At 38.9% G+C, this 17,893-nt stretch overlaps 1 protein-coding gene and 1 long non-coding RNA gene across 2 annotated transcripts; both read right to left on the bottom strand.

Annotated features, from left to right (window-relative positions):
- Positions 1-243: 243 nt before the first annotated feature.
- Positions 244-2,302, bottom strand: LOC307041931. Its single transcript, XR_013808948.1, has 2 exons — positions 1,043-2,302; positions 244-1,005 (listed from the first exon to the last, which is right to left on the bottom strand). It is a non-coding gene; the product is annotated as an uncharacterized lncRNA (long non-coding RNA).
- A 2,474-nt stretch (positions 2,303-4,776) lies between these two features.
- On the bottom strand, positions 4,777-16,570 carry LOC307041928 (cytochrome P450 2F2-like). The gene is made up of 11 exons (XM_079685536.1): positions 16,117-16,570; positions 13,335-13,497; positions 12,023-12,175; positions 11,660-11,820; positions 11,024-11,092; positions 10,737-10,844; positions 10,291-10,429; positions 7,987-8,072; positions 7,588-7,689; positions 5,352-5,493; positions 4,777-5,253 (listed from the first exon to the last, which is right to left on the bottom strand). The coding sequence occupies exons 1-11, from the start codon at positions 16,276-16,278 to the stop codon at positions 5,066-5,068; spliced, it is 1,473 nt and encodes a 490-aa protein (XP_079541662.1). The 5' UTR covers positions 16,279-16,570; the 3' UTR covers positions 4,777-5,065.
- Positions 16,571-17,893: the final 1,323 nt, after the last annotated feature.

Here is a 17,893-nt window from a genome sequence, read left to right as displayed (position 1 = left end):
TGGATTTATTTGTCAATAGCGTTGCTGCACAAAGTGATAGCCCTCTAGTTTAAATCTACTACCCAAAAAGAAACATATGGAGATGGGTTACTATTTAAAAAAAATTGCAAATCTATTTGGGAACAGTGGGGCCGGGCCGGGGGCATGCTCCCCCGGTAAGATTTTTTTTTAAATGTTGGACTTAAATGCATCAATCTGGTGCATTTTGAGGGGGAAATAAAGAGACTACACCCATATGAAACAAAAATGTATACATTTAAATAATCATAAAATCATAAGTACATGGCCATAACCAATAACATACAATATCCAATATGAAAAAACATTGAAACTTGTTTATTTATTTGTTTTTGGTTCATTTATAGTTGTGAGTGTGTCTGGGCTCCTGAATCGGCCTCTCCTGTCTCCCTCCTCTCCCCCTGCTCCTCTTTGAGGCAACAGCAAAGACTAGTTTTAGCTCTCAACAAGTTTATCTTACCTTTTTTCACCCAGTTAACATTTTGTTTGCATTATTCATGCATATTTTACTAATCACTACCCCCTCAAATGGAAATATGTGTTTACATAAATGGTGACCGAACCGTTTGAGACCCACTGAGATAACTTAAACTAAGTTAACTATCTAAAGACTCAGAGAGTAATTTACCTCACCAGAGCTGTAGTTATCAGCCTCTCAGTCTGACAGCAAAGGACTCTCCCTCCACCTTGTTGTTGAAACAGCTCCTTATATCCGTTAGCGCAGCTAGCTAGCACCAGATGCTAACAACAATACACGTAACCGGTGCGCGTGCTTTCTCGCTCGCTCGCGCCACACATACACCAACACACACCCTCCCGAGCTTGAATGACACACAGAAACCAATCGAGGGCATTAGTATGATCTGTATGAAAGTGGCAATGTCGGCAGGCCACGTCATGTAGACAGCCAGTCCCCCTCTGCGAGGCAGAGTCAGACCCACATTTGCGCTGCGTTGCGTTTACAATATATACGTATATTGCCGGCGGCTGAGTACCGGCATTTTACTGAGTACCGGCACCTTGCCGGTACTCAGTAAGAAGTGCCGGTACCACATGGGTAAAAATCAGAAGTGCCGGTACTGTGTACCGGTGAGTACCGGCCCAATTCAAGCACTGACCTTACGTGTGTAAATATTTTTTTTTCTTTGTGGTGGTCTGCCCCCAAAAAACTGTTTCAAGTCCTGAGAAAGTCAAATAAGAAGTAAAACTACACTGCCCAGTCCAAAAAAAGTAACCACTTTGATTTAACTAAGCCAGTAGGTAAGGACTTTCCACTGGATAATAACTGCAGCGATGTATATGTTTTAGCCATGGTTTTAGCTGAATACACGTTTTTTAACCCTAACTGATGCAGTTAGTCACTTCTTTAATGTTTGTTATTTGTAACTGTTTACAGTAAAGTTGTGTCGCGCTGCACTCTTCCTTTGAATCTTTTGAATTTTGAAACATGATATAATTTCTTGTCTTTCAAATTTGAAGGGGGGTGAGCAAGCATCTTGAGGAACATTCATCATTAACTCCACCAAAAAATATAGTTTATTCAATAATAAATGAATATGTGAATCATAACAGTGATTGACAGCTGATAGGAATAATATGATTGTTAATATTATCATATTCATTCAGACAAACATCTATGAGACAGTTCATTCATGTACTTATTGCAGCAGTCTGCATAGATTTGGTACCCCTGCTGGTCTAAGAGTGAAACAAACTCATTCAGTTATTGTTCAGTTAAAATTCATTGAATTATGTCTGCCATCTTATATATGTATATGTAAGGCTTTACTGATGTGCCACAATAATGTATCTGATGTTATTGAGTTAAAAATATTAATATTGTGGCTTTCCAAGTTAACATTGATTGATATGACTGTGATTAAATCAGCATATACTTCTGCCAGGGAATGCCACCCCTCAAAATCTATAGACTATAGAGCAGGGGTAGCCAACGCGGTGCCCGCGGGCACTAAGTCGCCCGCAGGGGGGAAATTGGTCGCCCACGTGCATGTTCTAAAAATAGCACAAGTCACCATGGAGCTCCGTCTAAAAAAATTATTGAATACATTTTTAATTTTTAAAATGACAATATTGAATATAACATTTTAAAAGCACACATTTTGTATGTACATATGTAAGTGAAATGGAGATTTGGTGCGTGAAATTGAACTCTGACCCCAGATAGGTTCAGAGTTGAACTCCACGCACCAAATCTCCGTTCCACCTTTAGCTGAGACAAGCTAGCATGAGCAGCTACGATCATGGGCCTCATCACCACACCGCAACACACACACACACACACACACACACACACACACACACACACACACACACACACACACACACACACACACACACACACACACACACACACACCGCAGTGGTGAGGATCTCAGCCTGCCACTGACGTTCAACCAGAAAACATCAGCAGTTAGCTGTTAGCAGTTAGCAAACAGAGATCACAGCTCCTCATATCTTTTCAGAAACTGGACAAAAGTTAAACAAGTACAAACCACAGACTGTCTGTGTCATGGCGAATACAGTCGCTGGTTTATTTATGTCTGTAGGCCGTTGTTATGAGTGTGGAATGAGCATATACAACGTTAGCTTAGCCTGGTCGACCCAATCTCCATTCAGAAAACAAGCATTTTAAAAGGTTTTTCGCCTGCCGTCTTGTCTGCAGACTTGTCAAGCATTAATTCATGGTTTTTACTAAACGGTATCAGTATGTTGTTACTTCGGCATCATTTAGAAAAGTGTATTACAATTTAATCACGGTAAAATATGTTCATTTTGTTTTAGTTGTAGCTCCCGAGCCAGCGCGTCTTGTTTGAATGATGCGAGTAAACACAGCTGGCAGCAGCGGTGAAACTCAAGCGATTAGAGCGAAGTCGCGTCCGGTGTGAACGCAGCATTACAACTACCCCTGATAGATCTCGCGAGAATGTGTATAAATATAGATACATTTTCATAACAAAACAATGGGGTTGCTATATCAATGGTAAATCATTGTTAATAATTATTGTGAGGAATAATTAACATTAACATGTGATCAGACAGTCCTTCACATACAGTAAATTAATATGTATTCTGATTATTATTATTAATAATATTATCATTAAAGGTGAAGCGTGCAATTATGTTATTCAGGAAGTTTGTATCAAACAAGTAGCCCTTCGTATTACTCAGTACCCTTGAAGTAGCCCTCGGTGACAAAAAGGTTGGTGACCCCTGCTATAGAGGCTTACACACGGAGCCGTTTGACCCCCCAGAGCGTTCCGTTTGCAGATCTATCCACCTTGGGACCCGTTATTGTTTGCGGGGTCCGTTTTTATCGTTTTGTTACGGCCTCGTGTAAACGAAAGGGCTATACGCAAGAGAAGCTATGCAGATGCACAAAGGTAAAGTCATCAGGAAATATTTTTGGGTTTGATTGGTGGCTCAGGCATCCCGCTACCAGTGGACAGGGGCGCCGTAAGGGGGTGAAAGGTTAGGACGATTCTAAGGGCCCGTGACTGACAGGGGCCCCAAACATTTTTAGAACATTAAGAACAATTTTTTAAGTAACTTTTCATCAATCATCAACAATTAACATTAATATAAAGTTAAATTGATAATGTACTCACTACACTTACGATTCATTTCACTTTTTTTCTGCCAAAAGTTAATTATCCAAAGCCTCTGTACACCCCTCTCTATTTACATGTAATGGTTTGGTCCTGCCTCCAAATGCTGTGCGGCACCGCTCTTTCTGGCAAAGAGTGAGAGCATGTGAGGAGCAGGGATGTAAGTACCTACGTGTGTGCCATGTCTCAACCACTCACAAAGTCAGGCTTTCAAGAAAGAAAAGAAAGGAGAGAAAGACAAGAGAGAGGGACTAAAGGGTGACAATATGTCACCCAGTTTTTCAAAAGAAAAGGTGGGTGGTCCATGGTGAAAATTAGTCTGTTAGCTAAGCTTAGTCCATTGTAAATAATATTGTAATGTTTTGCTGACATTAAGTACTGTTAATATCTTCACAGAAAATGAAGAGGTTTTTCATTTCACTCCTCTTTTAGCTGACATTTAATAAATGCAGGTACATTTTTAGCAGCTATTCATACTAAATCAGTTGTCCCTCCCCCTGGTGCCAGGACCAACAGATCCATATTCAGTTGGTATGTATTTTATTTAATACAAAAATCTGCTGCTTATGTTTTTTTTTTTGTTATAGCATTTTATAAATGATAATATTGGTGTTAATGTTCACTTTATTTTAATTTAAGAGGTCATGTATATTTAAGTTAGATTTATTTAGATTTATGAATGTTCCATTCAAAAATGTTATTAAAAAGGCATGTACACCATAAAAGATGACTATTGAGATCTATTGTCAGGAATGTTAGTCTTATATAAATAGTGAATTCTACTGTAGAATGTTGCACGTCTGCCCAGTGTTATATGTTCACAGCTCAGTGTAAGTAAGTATTGTGCGGTTAGTATTGGACTACGAGATAGAGGCAAGCCTGTACAGGTAGAGTTATTTAAAGCATAAATGAGTGGGTTGGGTTCTGGAGGTGTGGTTACAACAATTGTGCTTGGTTGGCGTGGCCTGGGTCTGGTGGTGGGGCCCAATGTGATATCTTTTCATGGGGCCCAAAATCCCTGGCGGCGCCCCTGCCAGTGGAGGCCACATGACCTGTAGCTTAACATGTTGCCTGTCTCCTCATGATACTTGCACCATCGTGGGTTGTGGTCACAAATGGCAGACACCACAAATCTGGTGTACTGAGAAATACTTTCCCAGTGTTTTATCAGCGTTTTGTGAAACTGTTTGGAAAGGACTTGAATGTAATGGATGTTTATATGTATGTAAAAGTCCAGCAGTCCAGCTATAACATTAATGCTCACTCGCATTTATGGCATATTTCGATATATGTATTGTTAACAGCCATTACGGTTGGCAAAAAAAGCCCTCTATTGTTCATTTTGTATTTGTTCCGAGTATTTAAAAGCTGTTTTTATCAATCTAGGTCTCCTCTGGTCTGCTGTTTATCTGAAGACGGCTTTAATTTGTTTCCCTGAGTTGGACTTTCATGTGATACAGTTGGGGAGTCAGAGTGACGCCATAGACTGGAGTGTAGTCTGGCTTTCCTGCATCCTCAGGCCAGATGAAATTGAACTTCCTCAGCAGCGTCACCAGGATGAGGAAGAGCTCCATACGAGCCAGACCCTCTCCCAAACACATACGAGGACCTGTGACATAAAATAAGACCATCTTCAACATGTGTGCATGCCACTACAGGTGTGAAACAGTGAGACCTGTACTGTTGATTTTTGTAATGCTCTCGTACCTGCAGAGAAAGGCATGAAGGCCTCTGGTTTAACAAACTCTCCCTGGTCATTGAGGAAGTTTTCAGGGTTGAATTCATTGGGGAATTTCCATTGTCCCTCCTCATTAAGCACTGAGGTCAGGTTAGGAATGATCAGCGTACCCTGAGGAGAAAATAAGGAACATTACATTTAATTTAGCTGATACTTTTATCCAAAGCAACTAACAATAATTCCATTCAACCATGACGAAACTAAATACAAAAATCAGGAATAATGCAAATACAATCGCTATTAATAAGCCAAACCACTGTCAGTGCTACTGCATTGGATTCAAATAAGCCTTTATAAAGGCTACGTACAAAAGGGAGATTTCTTTTTTCACCAATCATTTCAAAAATACAATTAGCATTTTAAGTCATGAAACACTTTTTTGTTTTAGGGAACCCTTCTCAAGAACAACAAGACAAACTAGAAAATGCATTTCCTGCTGAAAATGCATGTGAATGCTGTAAACTGTACATTTGTTGCTGAGAAAAGGCTGAATGTTATTAGTTGAATGCTTTTAGCTACAAAAACCAAGTAAGTGTGTTCCTGAACTTAGCGGAGAAATGCAGAAAAGTGAAACTATTTGAATCAAAATTGTTAAAGCTCAAATGCATTCCAATGACTTTGTTGGAAACTTGAAAGTGAAAAGAAAACTTGAAAGTTAAACTGGAAGAGTAGGAAAAATAAGCTTAATATTTAAAAGAAAAGGTTTAAAAAAGGTATAAACAACAACACGTATAGCCTCAATGTCCTGAAATAGCTGAATAATTTAATAGTTGAATGGTTTCTGTAGCTGAAAGTAGGCTGAAGGAATTAGATATTAAATGTAAGTAGTAGTGAATGAATGTGTATTAAGAAGAGAAAAGAAAGTAAAAACGCTTTGAAAAGCATCAGAATATTTGAACTGCAAACTTTTTAATTAAAACCATATGTCCCCAATGATGTATAAAATATGTGGAACATGTTGAAGTCAGTATGAAGTCTCCATCAGACAGAAAAATAATAGGCTGAGACAGTCTTTAAACTCCAGTCTGTTTGTCAGTGTTTGTTTCTGTGCTGATCAGCTAATCATAACACCTGTGTGTGAGCCCAGAGATCAAAGGTTACCATGGTGACAACGTTATCAAACACCTGTGTACGTGAGCCCAGAGATGCAAGGTTTCCATGGAGATGTGATTTGAAAGGAGAGCCTTTCCATTGTTCTGAATGAGAAATGAACCTCTTACATTTCAAACTATAGTTTAAAAACGGTAGCTGCTTTCGTAAAATGTCAACGCGTGGAGGATGTCAGGACCGTGAGGAGCGTCGGAATCTGCTTTGTGTGTACTTTAGGGCCCATAATGTGGCATTTTTTACAGATTTACTGAAGGTGTGCAGCTGCTGCTCTGGGTATAGATCAGGCTTGATTTACAATGGGCCCTAATGGAGACATGTTGAACGTTTTTGTCACTTCATGCCCTCAGGAGGAATTTTGTTTAATTTGTTTTCTTAATTTTTATTTATTGTTATAAATCATGTTAAAATCTGAAGGAGGCCTCTTTACCAAGCTCCAAACTAAGCTAAATATCTCAAAAAGTATAAAAGTCAAAAACAAGAAAAGTCATAGCACACATGTCCTGAAGGAGCTGAACATTTTAATATTTGAATGGTTTCTGTAGCTGAAAGTATGTGGAAGGAGTAGCATTTGGCGCAAGGTTTAGGTAAAAGAGGATTTGAAGGTGCCTCCAATTGAGTTACATGTTAAAAACGCTGAATATTTAGAAAAAGTATAAAATATTTTGAAAAAGTTGAAAGTTTCCCATCATGTGCTGAAAAGGCTGAATAGTTTGATATTCTAATGGTTTCTGTAGCTGAAAGTATGCTGAAGTTACTGAGAGCCAAAGTATTGGTTGAAATAAGAAGATGAAGAGGAAGAATACAGATTTGAAGAACTATAGTGGAATGCTGTTGCACAGCATTCACACTAACTAAGGAGGATTTTGGTTAATGAGGCCTATTGTTTATACCATTATTCAAGTATTTTGCGATAAATTGAAAGACATGTGACTGTTTTCTTACAATCTTTAAGCTTCAATGGGAATGAGATTCGGCAGTAAAGTCACTTTTAACTCCCTACAAGGCGGTATGCTGATACAGTGCAGTGAGTTTCCACAACACATTACTATATTGTCCCTTTGTCAAAAAAACAATTTAAGACCAGCTGCTTCTTACCTTTGGAATGGAATATCCCATAAGCTCGGTGTCTTTAATCGTACAGTGCGGGACGCTCAGTGGAACAGTGTTCGCTACCCTCTGGATTTCATGGATCGTAGCCTGAAAGAAGAGATTTTTTACACCAGAAGAACAACAATGCAAGCTCTCAGTCCCTAAATATTTTTGAAAACCAAACAGGAAAAAAAAAAAGATAAATGTAGCTCAAAGGAATTGATTCAGATGTATATATCACAAGGACCCCAAAGTAAAGGACTTATATCAGCAGATTTAATGCCTGATTAATTTCACTCTGCATATATCGGGATTAGTCTTTGTGTCAATGTTTGACAAATAAGCTGCTCAGAGGCACATGAAATAAAAGTGCACTTATTTGAAGGAATCTGTCTAATGGCTTACCTGCACGTAAGGCATGTTGTGTCTGTCCTCAAAACTGGCCTGATCCTTCCCTCCCAACACCTCATCTATCTCCTGCTGACAACACTCTGAGAGAAATAGCAGAGACATAATAATACTTGGCAATATATCTGAAATGTGAATACAATCATAATAATAATAATAATAATAATACAAATTTATTTATATTGCACTTATCTTACAGCAGGTGCAGCTCAAAGTGCTTTACAATATGTTACACATCACATTTTTCTAACAAACAAGAAATTCCACTCAGATCAGATGTTATGACCTTTTTGAAAACATGCGTCATAGCAACATAACATAGTATTTTAATGGGTTAGGACGAGGACACAGGAGGTAAAATATAGGATAATAACAACAATAAAATAGATAATGATTCCTCTCTGAAAAAATAAAGTAAGACAAAACAGATAGATACAACCAAATATAAAAACCTATAAAATTGATAAAATTAAAATAAATATATACTCAATAGAATAAAATAATACAAACGTAATGCTAATTATAATAGAAGTAAAACAATTAAAAGACCAACCTAAAAGGATATGTCTCTAATTAAACAGTTATAATATAGGTTAAAACAAAAAAGATTAAGTAAATAATAAAGACTATAAGTCCATTTAAAAGGAGGGTGTTGCTAATACAAAGCTAATTTAAAAAGAGCTGTCATTTAAAAATGTCCACCGAGTTGGCCTCTCTGATATTTTCTGATAAGGTGTTCCACAGTTTAGGAGCATAGTGAATAAAAGCTGCCTCACCAATCTTATTTTGGGAGACTTTAGGAATATTTAAACAGCCGGCTGTGGAGGATCTCAGGGCGATGACACGACAAAGAAGATGAACGGCATAAGGCATAGTGAAGAACATGACTGAGGTGGTGAAAAGGCGAACCTGTGTGCACTTGCATTAACGCACTTAACATTTACACTTATTAGTGTGACAATTTTTGTCTATACCAGGGGATTTCAAAGTGTGGGTAGGTGAGCCTCCCCTCAGAGAACATAAGAACAGCCGCGCCCCCCCTCCCAATTATTATTGCTGTTATTATTATTATTATTGTTGTTGTTGTTATTATAATGCAGGGGTATTCAATTGCATTTCAAAGAGATCCAGTAAGAGAAAATGTAATTAAATGCTCTGTTTTCGCTGTCTACCTTCCGCCATTTGAAATTACTCCGACTGTTTCTCTCCTCTTGTCTCGTCTCTGTGTTTGTGTGTTTGAATCTATCGTGCTGACTGCACCGATTAGATTGGCTGAGTAGCGTCACCTCCTTCAAACATTAAACAATAACTTTTTTAAACCTTTTTATTTTTATGTTTTAAACATATTGTATAAAACTCCCCCACTACTTGGACTATTCCTTGCACCACTCTAGAATAAGCCCGAATTGTCTCAACCATATTGCATCAGTAACGTTCACTTGTTATTATAACAAGATTGCAAGGACTCTGGTAGCGATCGGAAAATTGAGTGTTGTTCAGTTTGTGTGTTGTGGAACATGCGTGTCCGTGCATGAAAATATACCACACACCCAATTACAATTGCATGTTCAATTCACTACCCTGGAAGTTAATACAGTTGTTAAAGTTGGAACAGCCTGTGGACAGCCGTTCTTCCTTGCATGTCAGTCGCCGACACCTTCTTACAGAGGACAGGCACATCTAGCTGCAGCACGACCCGTATATTTCCACACGCCGTGTTCTCAAGACATATTTTTTTTAACATTTTCAACATGGTGGATAAATCCTTATATGCTCCCGGTAACACACTGAACGTCAACTTTGCGTCCTTATTACACTCACTCCTACTTTAGTGGGAACAATGAGTCTGCGTCTTTGATGCACACAGGAATAAACGCAGATCATCCTCTGGCTGCAGCCTTTACCGGTACTTGCTTTTGATCAAAGTCACTGCGGAAAACCTGCACTCACACAGGTAGGTGGAGGTGAAGGGAATGAGCACTTTTACAGCCTTTTTGGCGAGGTGGGGGAACTCGGTCTCCACAGACAGCCACAAGTGGGCAAGTGTCACTTTACTCGTCTTTTTCTCGTTCTTTTGTGTCTCACGCTGCGCCTCCCCTGAAGCTCTCTGGCGCCCCCCAGGGGAGGCGCGCCTCACACTTTGAAAACCGCTGCTCTAGGTAATTGCGGTCTTTCTGCTTTTTTGGCTTTTGGTGTTTATGAGATTTGAGACATCAATATATATATATATATACATAATATAAATAGACAATCAATGGAAGATCTATAGAACATAAAAGTCATTCAAGTATGCAGGCATACCTTGTATGTGTGGGTAGGTCATTAGGTAAAGGAAACCAGTAAGCAGGGTGTTTGAGGTAGTGTCAGTCCCTGCAAAGTGAAGATCTAGAGTGTACATAATCATCAGATCTTCTGAAAAGGTAGACGCATCATTGCCTTTCTAGGAACAGCAGAAGATAGAGATAAACAGGATTACAAGTCAATGTTACCCACATATCCTACAGAGCATAGAAACTACCACACACACCTACTAAATAAATAAATAATAAACACACACACACACACACACACACACACACACACACACACACACACACACACACACACACACACACACACACACACACACACACACACACACACACACACACACACACACACACACACACACACACACACACACACACACACACACACACACACACACACACACACACACACACACACACACACACACACACACACACCTCTTTATCCAGCCGATCCAGATAACAGTCAACAAAGTCTCGTGGTTGTCCAGGGACTCTGGTCTTCTTGTGCTCCTGCACTACAGGAAGCGCAAGAGCCTGACACGTCTGACAAACATTCAAGTAGATATTCAACACTTTTAGTGTTGTTTAGTTTCTTTTTTTTATAAACCACCAAATGTTTGGGTTGTCACTGTATATGTGTCAGAAAAATCCACTGTACCATTTTTAAATTTATTTATATAGGTATTTTATATTTTTATTTAAATCTCTCTCTGATTACATACCTTGACATTCTTAAAGGCCCGTCTAAAGGGCAGTGGTAGGCTACGAATCATCGGGAAAGAGTCATACAGCTGTGAAAAAAAGGAAAAATAAATAAACGATTAAGGTTAAAATGGTACGCACACAGTTTATTTTTTATTTTTCATTATCATCTGATCATTCTAATTCACATGGTCATCTGGAATGAAGCGAAGAGGTGTTAAAAGGACCGTCAAACGATGCTTAGTTGTGTATCTTGACAACAGCATATATAGCAACATTTTAGCGTTGTTTTCGGATATTGTCAGCTTTGACATGTGTTTAAAGTAAGGTTAAAGAAAAGATCAATACAATATTTCATAATATTTTTTAAACTAATGCAGCGATGGAAATGTCCACCTGTTTCAGAAGATCAAAATTTGAATTTTTCCTTCGAAACCATCTTCAAGACCTGACACCATTAGGTTCAGTTGTCCTTTCAGTTTGGTTTAATTAACAAATGCTAGCATACTAATATGCTCAATTAAGATGAGGCACATTATAACTGGCAAAACATCGATACAAAAGCATGCTAAAAGCTTTTAGTTTGAAACACTGGAAGCTTTAGACATTTTAGTCTAAGACTCCTCTTATCTAAAGGCTGAAACATGCTGGCTCACCATAGCCCATGGTCCATTGGCTAACTTGGCATTATCGGTGAAGCACTTCACAATCACTTTGATGAACTCATCGTCATACTCGTAGCGCTGACCAAACAAGACCTGGCAGATGATGTTGGAGGCTGCGTTATGAAACATGAGCTGAGGACTAAAGGATTTGCCTGAAAAAGACGAAATGTTAAACGCAAAAATACAAAGAAAGATTAAGCTAACAACCACAGAGCAGAATTCAACAACATTAAGGGAAATGTATGACATCAATCAAAATCCACTTTGTATTATAATCATCAATAATTTGTGGTGCCACTGATTAAGGTTAACCCTAACATACAAGTAAGGATAGTGGACCCCCAGATGACATACCAATGCTCTTTTCCAGATCATCCGTAATGTATTTAATCTCTCCATGAATCCTCTCCTCCATAGAATCCTTCCCAAGACCAAAGTTCCTTAAAGTCATAAGAGCAAAGCGACGGTGATCCTTCCAACTCGGGCCATAGTCTGCCAGAATTACTCCTATAACATGTGAAGAGGCAAAAAGAGCACATAGTGTGAACTCACAGATCATCACATTGCATTTATTTCGCTGAGGCTTTTTATCAAAAGCAACTTACAAAAAGTGCATTGAACCATGGAGAAACAAATAAAAAAAACCTTTCTAAGTGCTAGGTACAGAAGTGAGAATTATATATATTTTAATTAATTAAGCAGGTGGTTTTTTCAGTCTGCAACTGAAGATTTGTAGACTTGTATGTGTTCTGATATCAGTGGGAAGCTTGTTATGTCATTTTCAAGCCAGGATAAAAACAGGTGTGTTTTCGTTAAGGGGGCCTTCGTCCTAGTCACAGTGACGGAGTAAGGATTCGATTGGCTGATGCAAAGCAAGTTGTAGGAAGTACCAGATCCATTCACAGCGTCAGTATTAGCTTCTTAAAACTGTCTGGGCAGCCACTGGTAACCATTGAAGGAAGCAGTGTGGGAACTTCAGTCTTGCAGCATATTTAGGAGGCATAACTGAGAAGCAAATCTGATACAGCTGGGAGCATACATTAAGCCAGAGAGAAGTGAGAGAGGGGGTGAAGATCATGTCACACAAGTATAGTAGAGATGGAGAGATTAGAGGAGATAGGTTAGTCGTGTTTCGATAAGTGGAGAGAGTAGGATGTGAATAAGGGGGGGGGGGCGCTACAAAGAGGTTTGAGGTAGAGCTGTTTCTGGTGAAAATAAAATCAAGGCGGTGGCCAGCTTTGTAAGAAGGTGGGAATTAGACAGTGAAAGTGCAAAGGAGGTGAGAAGAATAAGTAAGTCAGATGACTTCTCTGCCTTGATGTTACAGTAGCCGAAGGGCCAGTTTTCAGGGATGTCAGATAGGACGGTGTCTAATTCCACTAAGACTTTCCCCAAAAGAACAAGGATTAAATCGGTAGTTAACTGAAACAGCGTTAAATTAGAATGACGAAAGAGTTGGAACAACTTCATTTGGAGAAAATCAATTCACAAATGCGGCATCATCCAATGTCACAAATGGGTTCATCACTGTCAAATGTGTTCTATTTCAGAGCTCATCTACCTTAAAACCTATTTGAAATGGAGACTATTATTACAGCCTTTCTTTTTTTAAATAATACATTTAGTGATACAATATTTGCCCTATGTGACATCATGTCTGTTTTACCTTTTCTCTCAGTGCTGTCATTGACAAACAGATCTTGTGGTCTTCCAGCAAAATCAATGCCCTTGGTCACTATAGCATCCTTCATGGCCTTCATCCCATTGATGACAACAGCTGCTTTGGTACCGAGAAACACACTGTACACATTTCCATAGGTGTTCCTCAGCTGGGGGACAACAAGATAACATGTCAGTGTTTGAAAGACATACATATGATTTTTTCACCAAAGTAAAACAAAAACATATTTCTCCACTAATTTCCGTCTTTAACTGTTCACATAGGAAATTTGGCTTGCAGCATGTCAAACATACAGTAGACCAGGGGTGCCCACACTTTTTTGGCTGGTGAGCTACTTTTGAAATGACCAGCTAACCGAGGTCTACCAACCAAAAATAAAAACCCAAATTGCAAGGGTTGCTGAATAACACGTTTTATTTTTACATGGGATAACTACAATAGGGCTGCAACAAACGACTAATTTGATTATCGATTAATCTATAGATTAATGAAACGATTAATCGACTATTCGGACTACTACTGTGTGCCTTGCACAATTTCTCAAACGCTCTTATTTAGCCATCAACTTTTAGATTTAGTTTGAGGTTGTTTTAGGCATGTGGAAACTAACAATGAAGACAATAAAGATGAATACTTGATTCAAAAATACATATATTATTAAATTAACTTAACAAATTGTGAACAAAATTAACATTGCTTTTTATTTGAATTAAATAAATAATATTTCACATCAAAAGAAACAACAATGTTTTAACAAATCTTATTAAATAATCTGATGACAGAACTGGAAACAGAATAGCTGAAACTTTAACAAAATAAATAACTCAGTTACCTCTAATCATTAACCCATGTTTGTATAATGTAGTTAACTCCGTGTGTTGCTGCTAGCATACATAACACCTGACGTGGAAACGTTACTCGTGGATGGGGCTACAGAGCTACTCGAAAGACAGTCGAACCCGGTGCATTCCTCCGTCTGAATGTGGAGCACTTTTGCTAAATGTTTAGACAAATTGCTCGTGTTACCGCCCTTACATGCTAAACTCTTTTGGTGACGAGCATTGTCCACCTCAAGACGGGTAACATGTAACCACACCTTGGAGCGCTTCTCTCCACCATCTCCTCCGTGTGTTGCTGCATGTAGCAGCTGCGTGTGTGTAAACTGCCTCGCCCCCTTGCAAACAGACGGGGGAGAGAGAGATCTCTTCTGGATTGGAAAGGTCGAAAATACACCGACCATAGACGCATTTGTTTGTCTTTTTGCATGTTAGAAACGAGTTGGCGACACTAAGACTAAGAGATAATGTTTGTGTAGCAATAATACATGACCTTTCTCTTTCTCAACTCGCTACTCGGAGGGAAGTCGCTGTCATATGCCTTGTGAACACTCCGATAATGCCTCTCCACGTTACCTTTCTTTGGCAGAGCGACGCTTGCTTTACAAATAAGGCAAATAACCTTTGAATGTGACATCACAAACAAAGATTCTCCCTCCCATTCTGTGTGGAAGTGGTATGTCTTTAGCTTTTTGCTCGTTCCCGCACTCATTTTGTTGTTTGTCTCTCCCGGCACTTGACTGATTTTGTATCGCTTTGCATTCTGTGTTAACAGACTGGAAAGCAATAGGTCGCTTTTTCTGTCAATCAAGTCAACTCCTGAATTAAGTGGCAGGGAGGCCAAAGGAGGAGGGATCAAAACCTGTTTTGTCTATTTTAACGGAGCTGGATTTTTTTAAATTTATGAATGACTCGCGATCTACCAGCATTGCCCCCGCGGTCGACCGGTCGACCGCGGTCGACGTACTGGGCACCTCTGCAGTAGACAGTCGGGAGCAGACTAGTCCGTCAGTAAAGCAGATCAACAATTTACAAAGAGTAACACAAAGTAATAATAATAATAATAATAATAATAATAATAATGAAACAATAAACTGTTAGAAACGCTAATATGAAAATAATTAATACATGTACATTTAGGAAAATGAACAAGATAAAAACCAAAAAGGGCAATATGACAACTATGAGTTTGGAGCAAAAATTAAGTACTTTTATTGTACATGCGAAGCAAAATAAATTGCTAAATGATGCAGCAATTGTGTGCATCGCGTTGGTTGTGATTATCGAGATTACAACTAAGACTTCAGCCAGCACATTCATGGACTACTGGGGTGGTATTTAGTTTGAACTCCAGACATTGGTACGTAAATGGAGGATTCTGTTTTTAAAATAAATGATTTGATGCATTGACCACCACAAAACGATTCCCCTTTAACCTACAATGTGTGGTGAACTCTTTGGCAGTAGAGATCCCATAAGCTCGTCCCAATTATTGACTTACTACTAGGTAATGTATTTTGTGTAAGTTAGAAAACGCCCAATATGTATGACCTGTACCACTGGTTGGCTATAGTTGAAGTGCACAGAAGGTTACCTCTGTACACAGATAGGCATGGTGTTATGTAATCACTAGCAGTGTCTGAAAAGCCTGTGTCTAGTCATCTATACACTGGAAAGCTCTGTATAGAGTGCACTGATTTGAGTGGCGTCCACATGTATTGTACACTAATAGCCAAAATATTTTATTCATAGTCTCATAGTGCAGCACCAGTAATTCTTGAAACTCACTAGCAGGAAAAGCAGCACAGTGGCCACAAGTCTTGAACAAATCCAGACAAATGTTACATACTATTTACAGTTTGAACCACAATCCCAGAACGATTTAAAGCATTGGAAGCACAATATCATTTATTTGATTGTATGTTTCTTACCCTCTCAAAGTCCTTCAGGGGGTTATCTAGACTCAGTTCCAAAATGTTCCCAAGTATTGGAAGGGGAGAGGGTCCCGGTGGAAAGTTTTTGGGCCTACGGGATTTGAGTTGAAGGAGGATGAAGATCACAAAGACACATAGCAGGAGGATTGAAGCAAACATGGTGGAATTGGACTGAAGTAAAGAGGCAAGCTGGTTGACTTGCTTTAAAAGTGAAGCTCAGCGCTTAGCCCTGCCTCTCCTGGTTGTGTACTTTGCACACCTGTGTTAAAGGTGAATGAAAACAACAAACAGAATCAGGTTACACTATAGGGCATAGGTTCTGACAAGTTTTAGCAGGATTAATCCACAATAAATTGCCTGTTCATAGGCTGCTAAATAAGCTCCTTGATAAGAGAGAAATTAAGTCAATGAGTTGAATTGGTAGCTCTGTCCTGGGGAGCCCTCTGGACACTGTGGAGTTGTTGGGGGACAGGGGAGTGATAGCATAGCTGTAATCCCTATTGGACAATATATCCCACCCCCTCCAGAAAACCCTGTCTGCACTGTTCAGCTCCTTCAGTGACAGGCTGCTTCACCTGCAGTATTGTTAGTAATCTTGGAGTACAACATCACCTGCCACAGCAGTCAATTGTGGAAATGCCCCCGAATACAAGAAACACAGGGGCAAATATAGGTTTTCTAAATGACAAACGAACATGTTCCCTAACCATGTTTAACGTGGCACACACATTGTCTTTAGGAGTCTTGCAGGATATGAATTATCCAATTAACAAACTATGTATACGTTTGCACATGAACTTACATACATTTCTTTACATTAACTAACACACAAACCTCCATGTTTTCCCTCAAACTCTATTATAATCTCAACATCCTCTTCTTCAGCTCACTTTAAGTGAATAATTAGCAAAGAGACGATTAGCCCCTTGGCTCTGAAAACTATATTTAATAACATACTACTATGACTAGGTGCAAGATTGATATAACATTCCCTCCTTTTATTAATTTGAGTTTCAAGATTATCCAATAAATACACTCTAAAAACAAATGCTTTGGCTCAACTAAGAAAATCAACGCAACAAATAGAACGGGCTTGGGTTGCGGTCGAATAGTCCAAATATCAGCTCCTATCGTCTATCCCTATCGTCTATTCCTTGACCTCTGTGTGAAACGTCACAGGGTTAAGGGATAGTGGATAGAGAGGCAAAGTCCTGCCCTTCTACTTCCGCCCCATGGGACCTTATTTCTGAAAAATTATGTATTGAAGTCAATGGGGAGAGAAAGATTATCTTTCGATCCGTTTGAATTGTGCCACAAATTACACATATGATGTTTGTCAATCTTAAAAAATCAATTCCATGTCAAAAAAGTCACAGTTTGTCGTAAAACTGTTGAAATATAAGACTATTAAAAATACGAAACTAGAAATGTGATGTCATTAACGTTACACATTACACTCGTGTTACTCACCGAAACCTTGTAAAGTCGGTCCCGCATGCTGGCTCTTACGGTACCGACTCCCCTTTTGTGTATGTACAACTCCCAACAATCAAATGTTATTTTCTATTCATACTGTTACTACATGTTTATTTTTATGTAATTATTTTGTATTTTTATTATCCATGTGTATATTCTAATGTCTTTTGAACTATCTGTGTTTCTATCTTATTCTGTTTCTGCACCTGAATGTCCTATGCCACTGAGGTACTTCCGGGTTATTTCACTCTGTTAGGAAGGTTCCTAAGCAAAATGGACTATTCGACCGCAACCCAGG

This window comes from Notothenia rossii (assembly GCF_949606895.1).
Source record: "Notothenia rossii genome assembly, chromosome: 5".
NCBI classification, from domain to species: Eukaryota; Metazoa; Chordata; class Actinopteri; order Perciformes; family Nototheniidae; genus Notothenia; species Notothenia rossii.
This window is presented reverse-complemented; position numbering and strand designations above follow the sequence as displayed.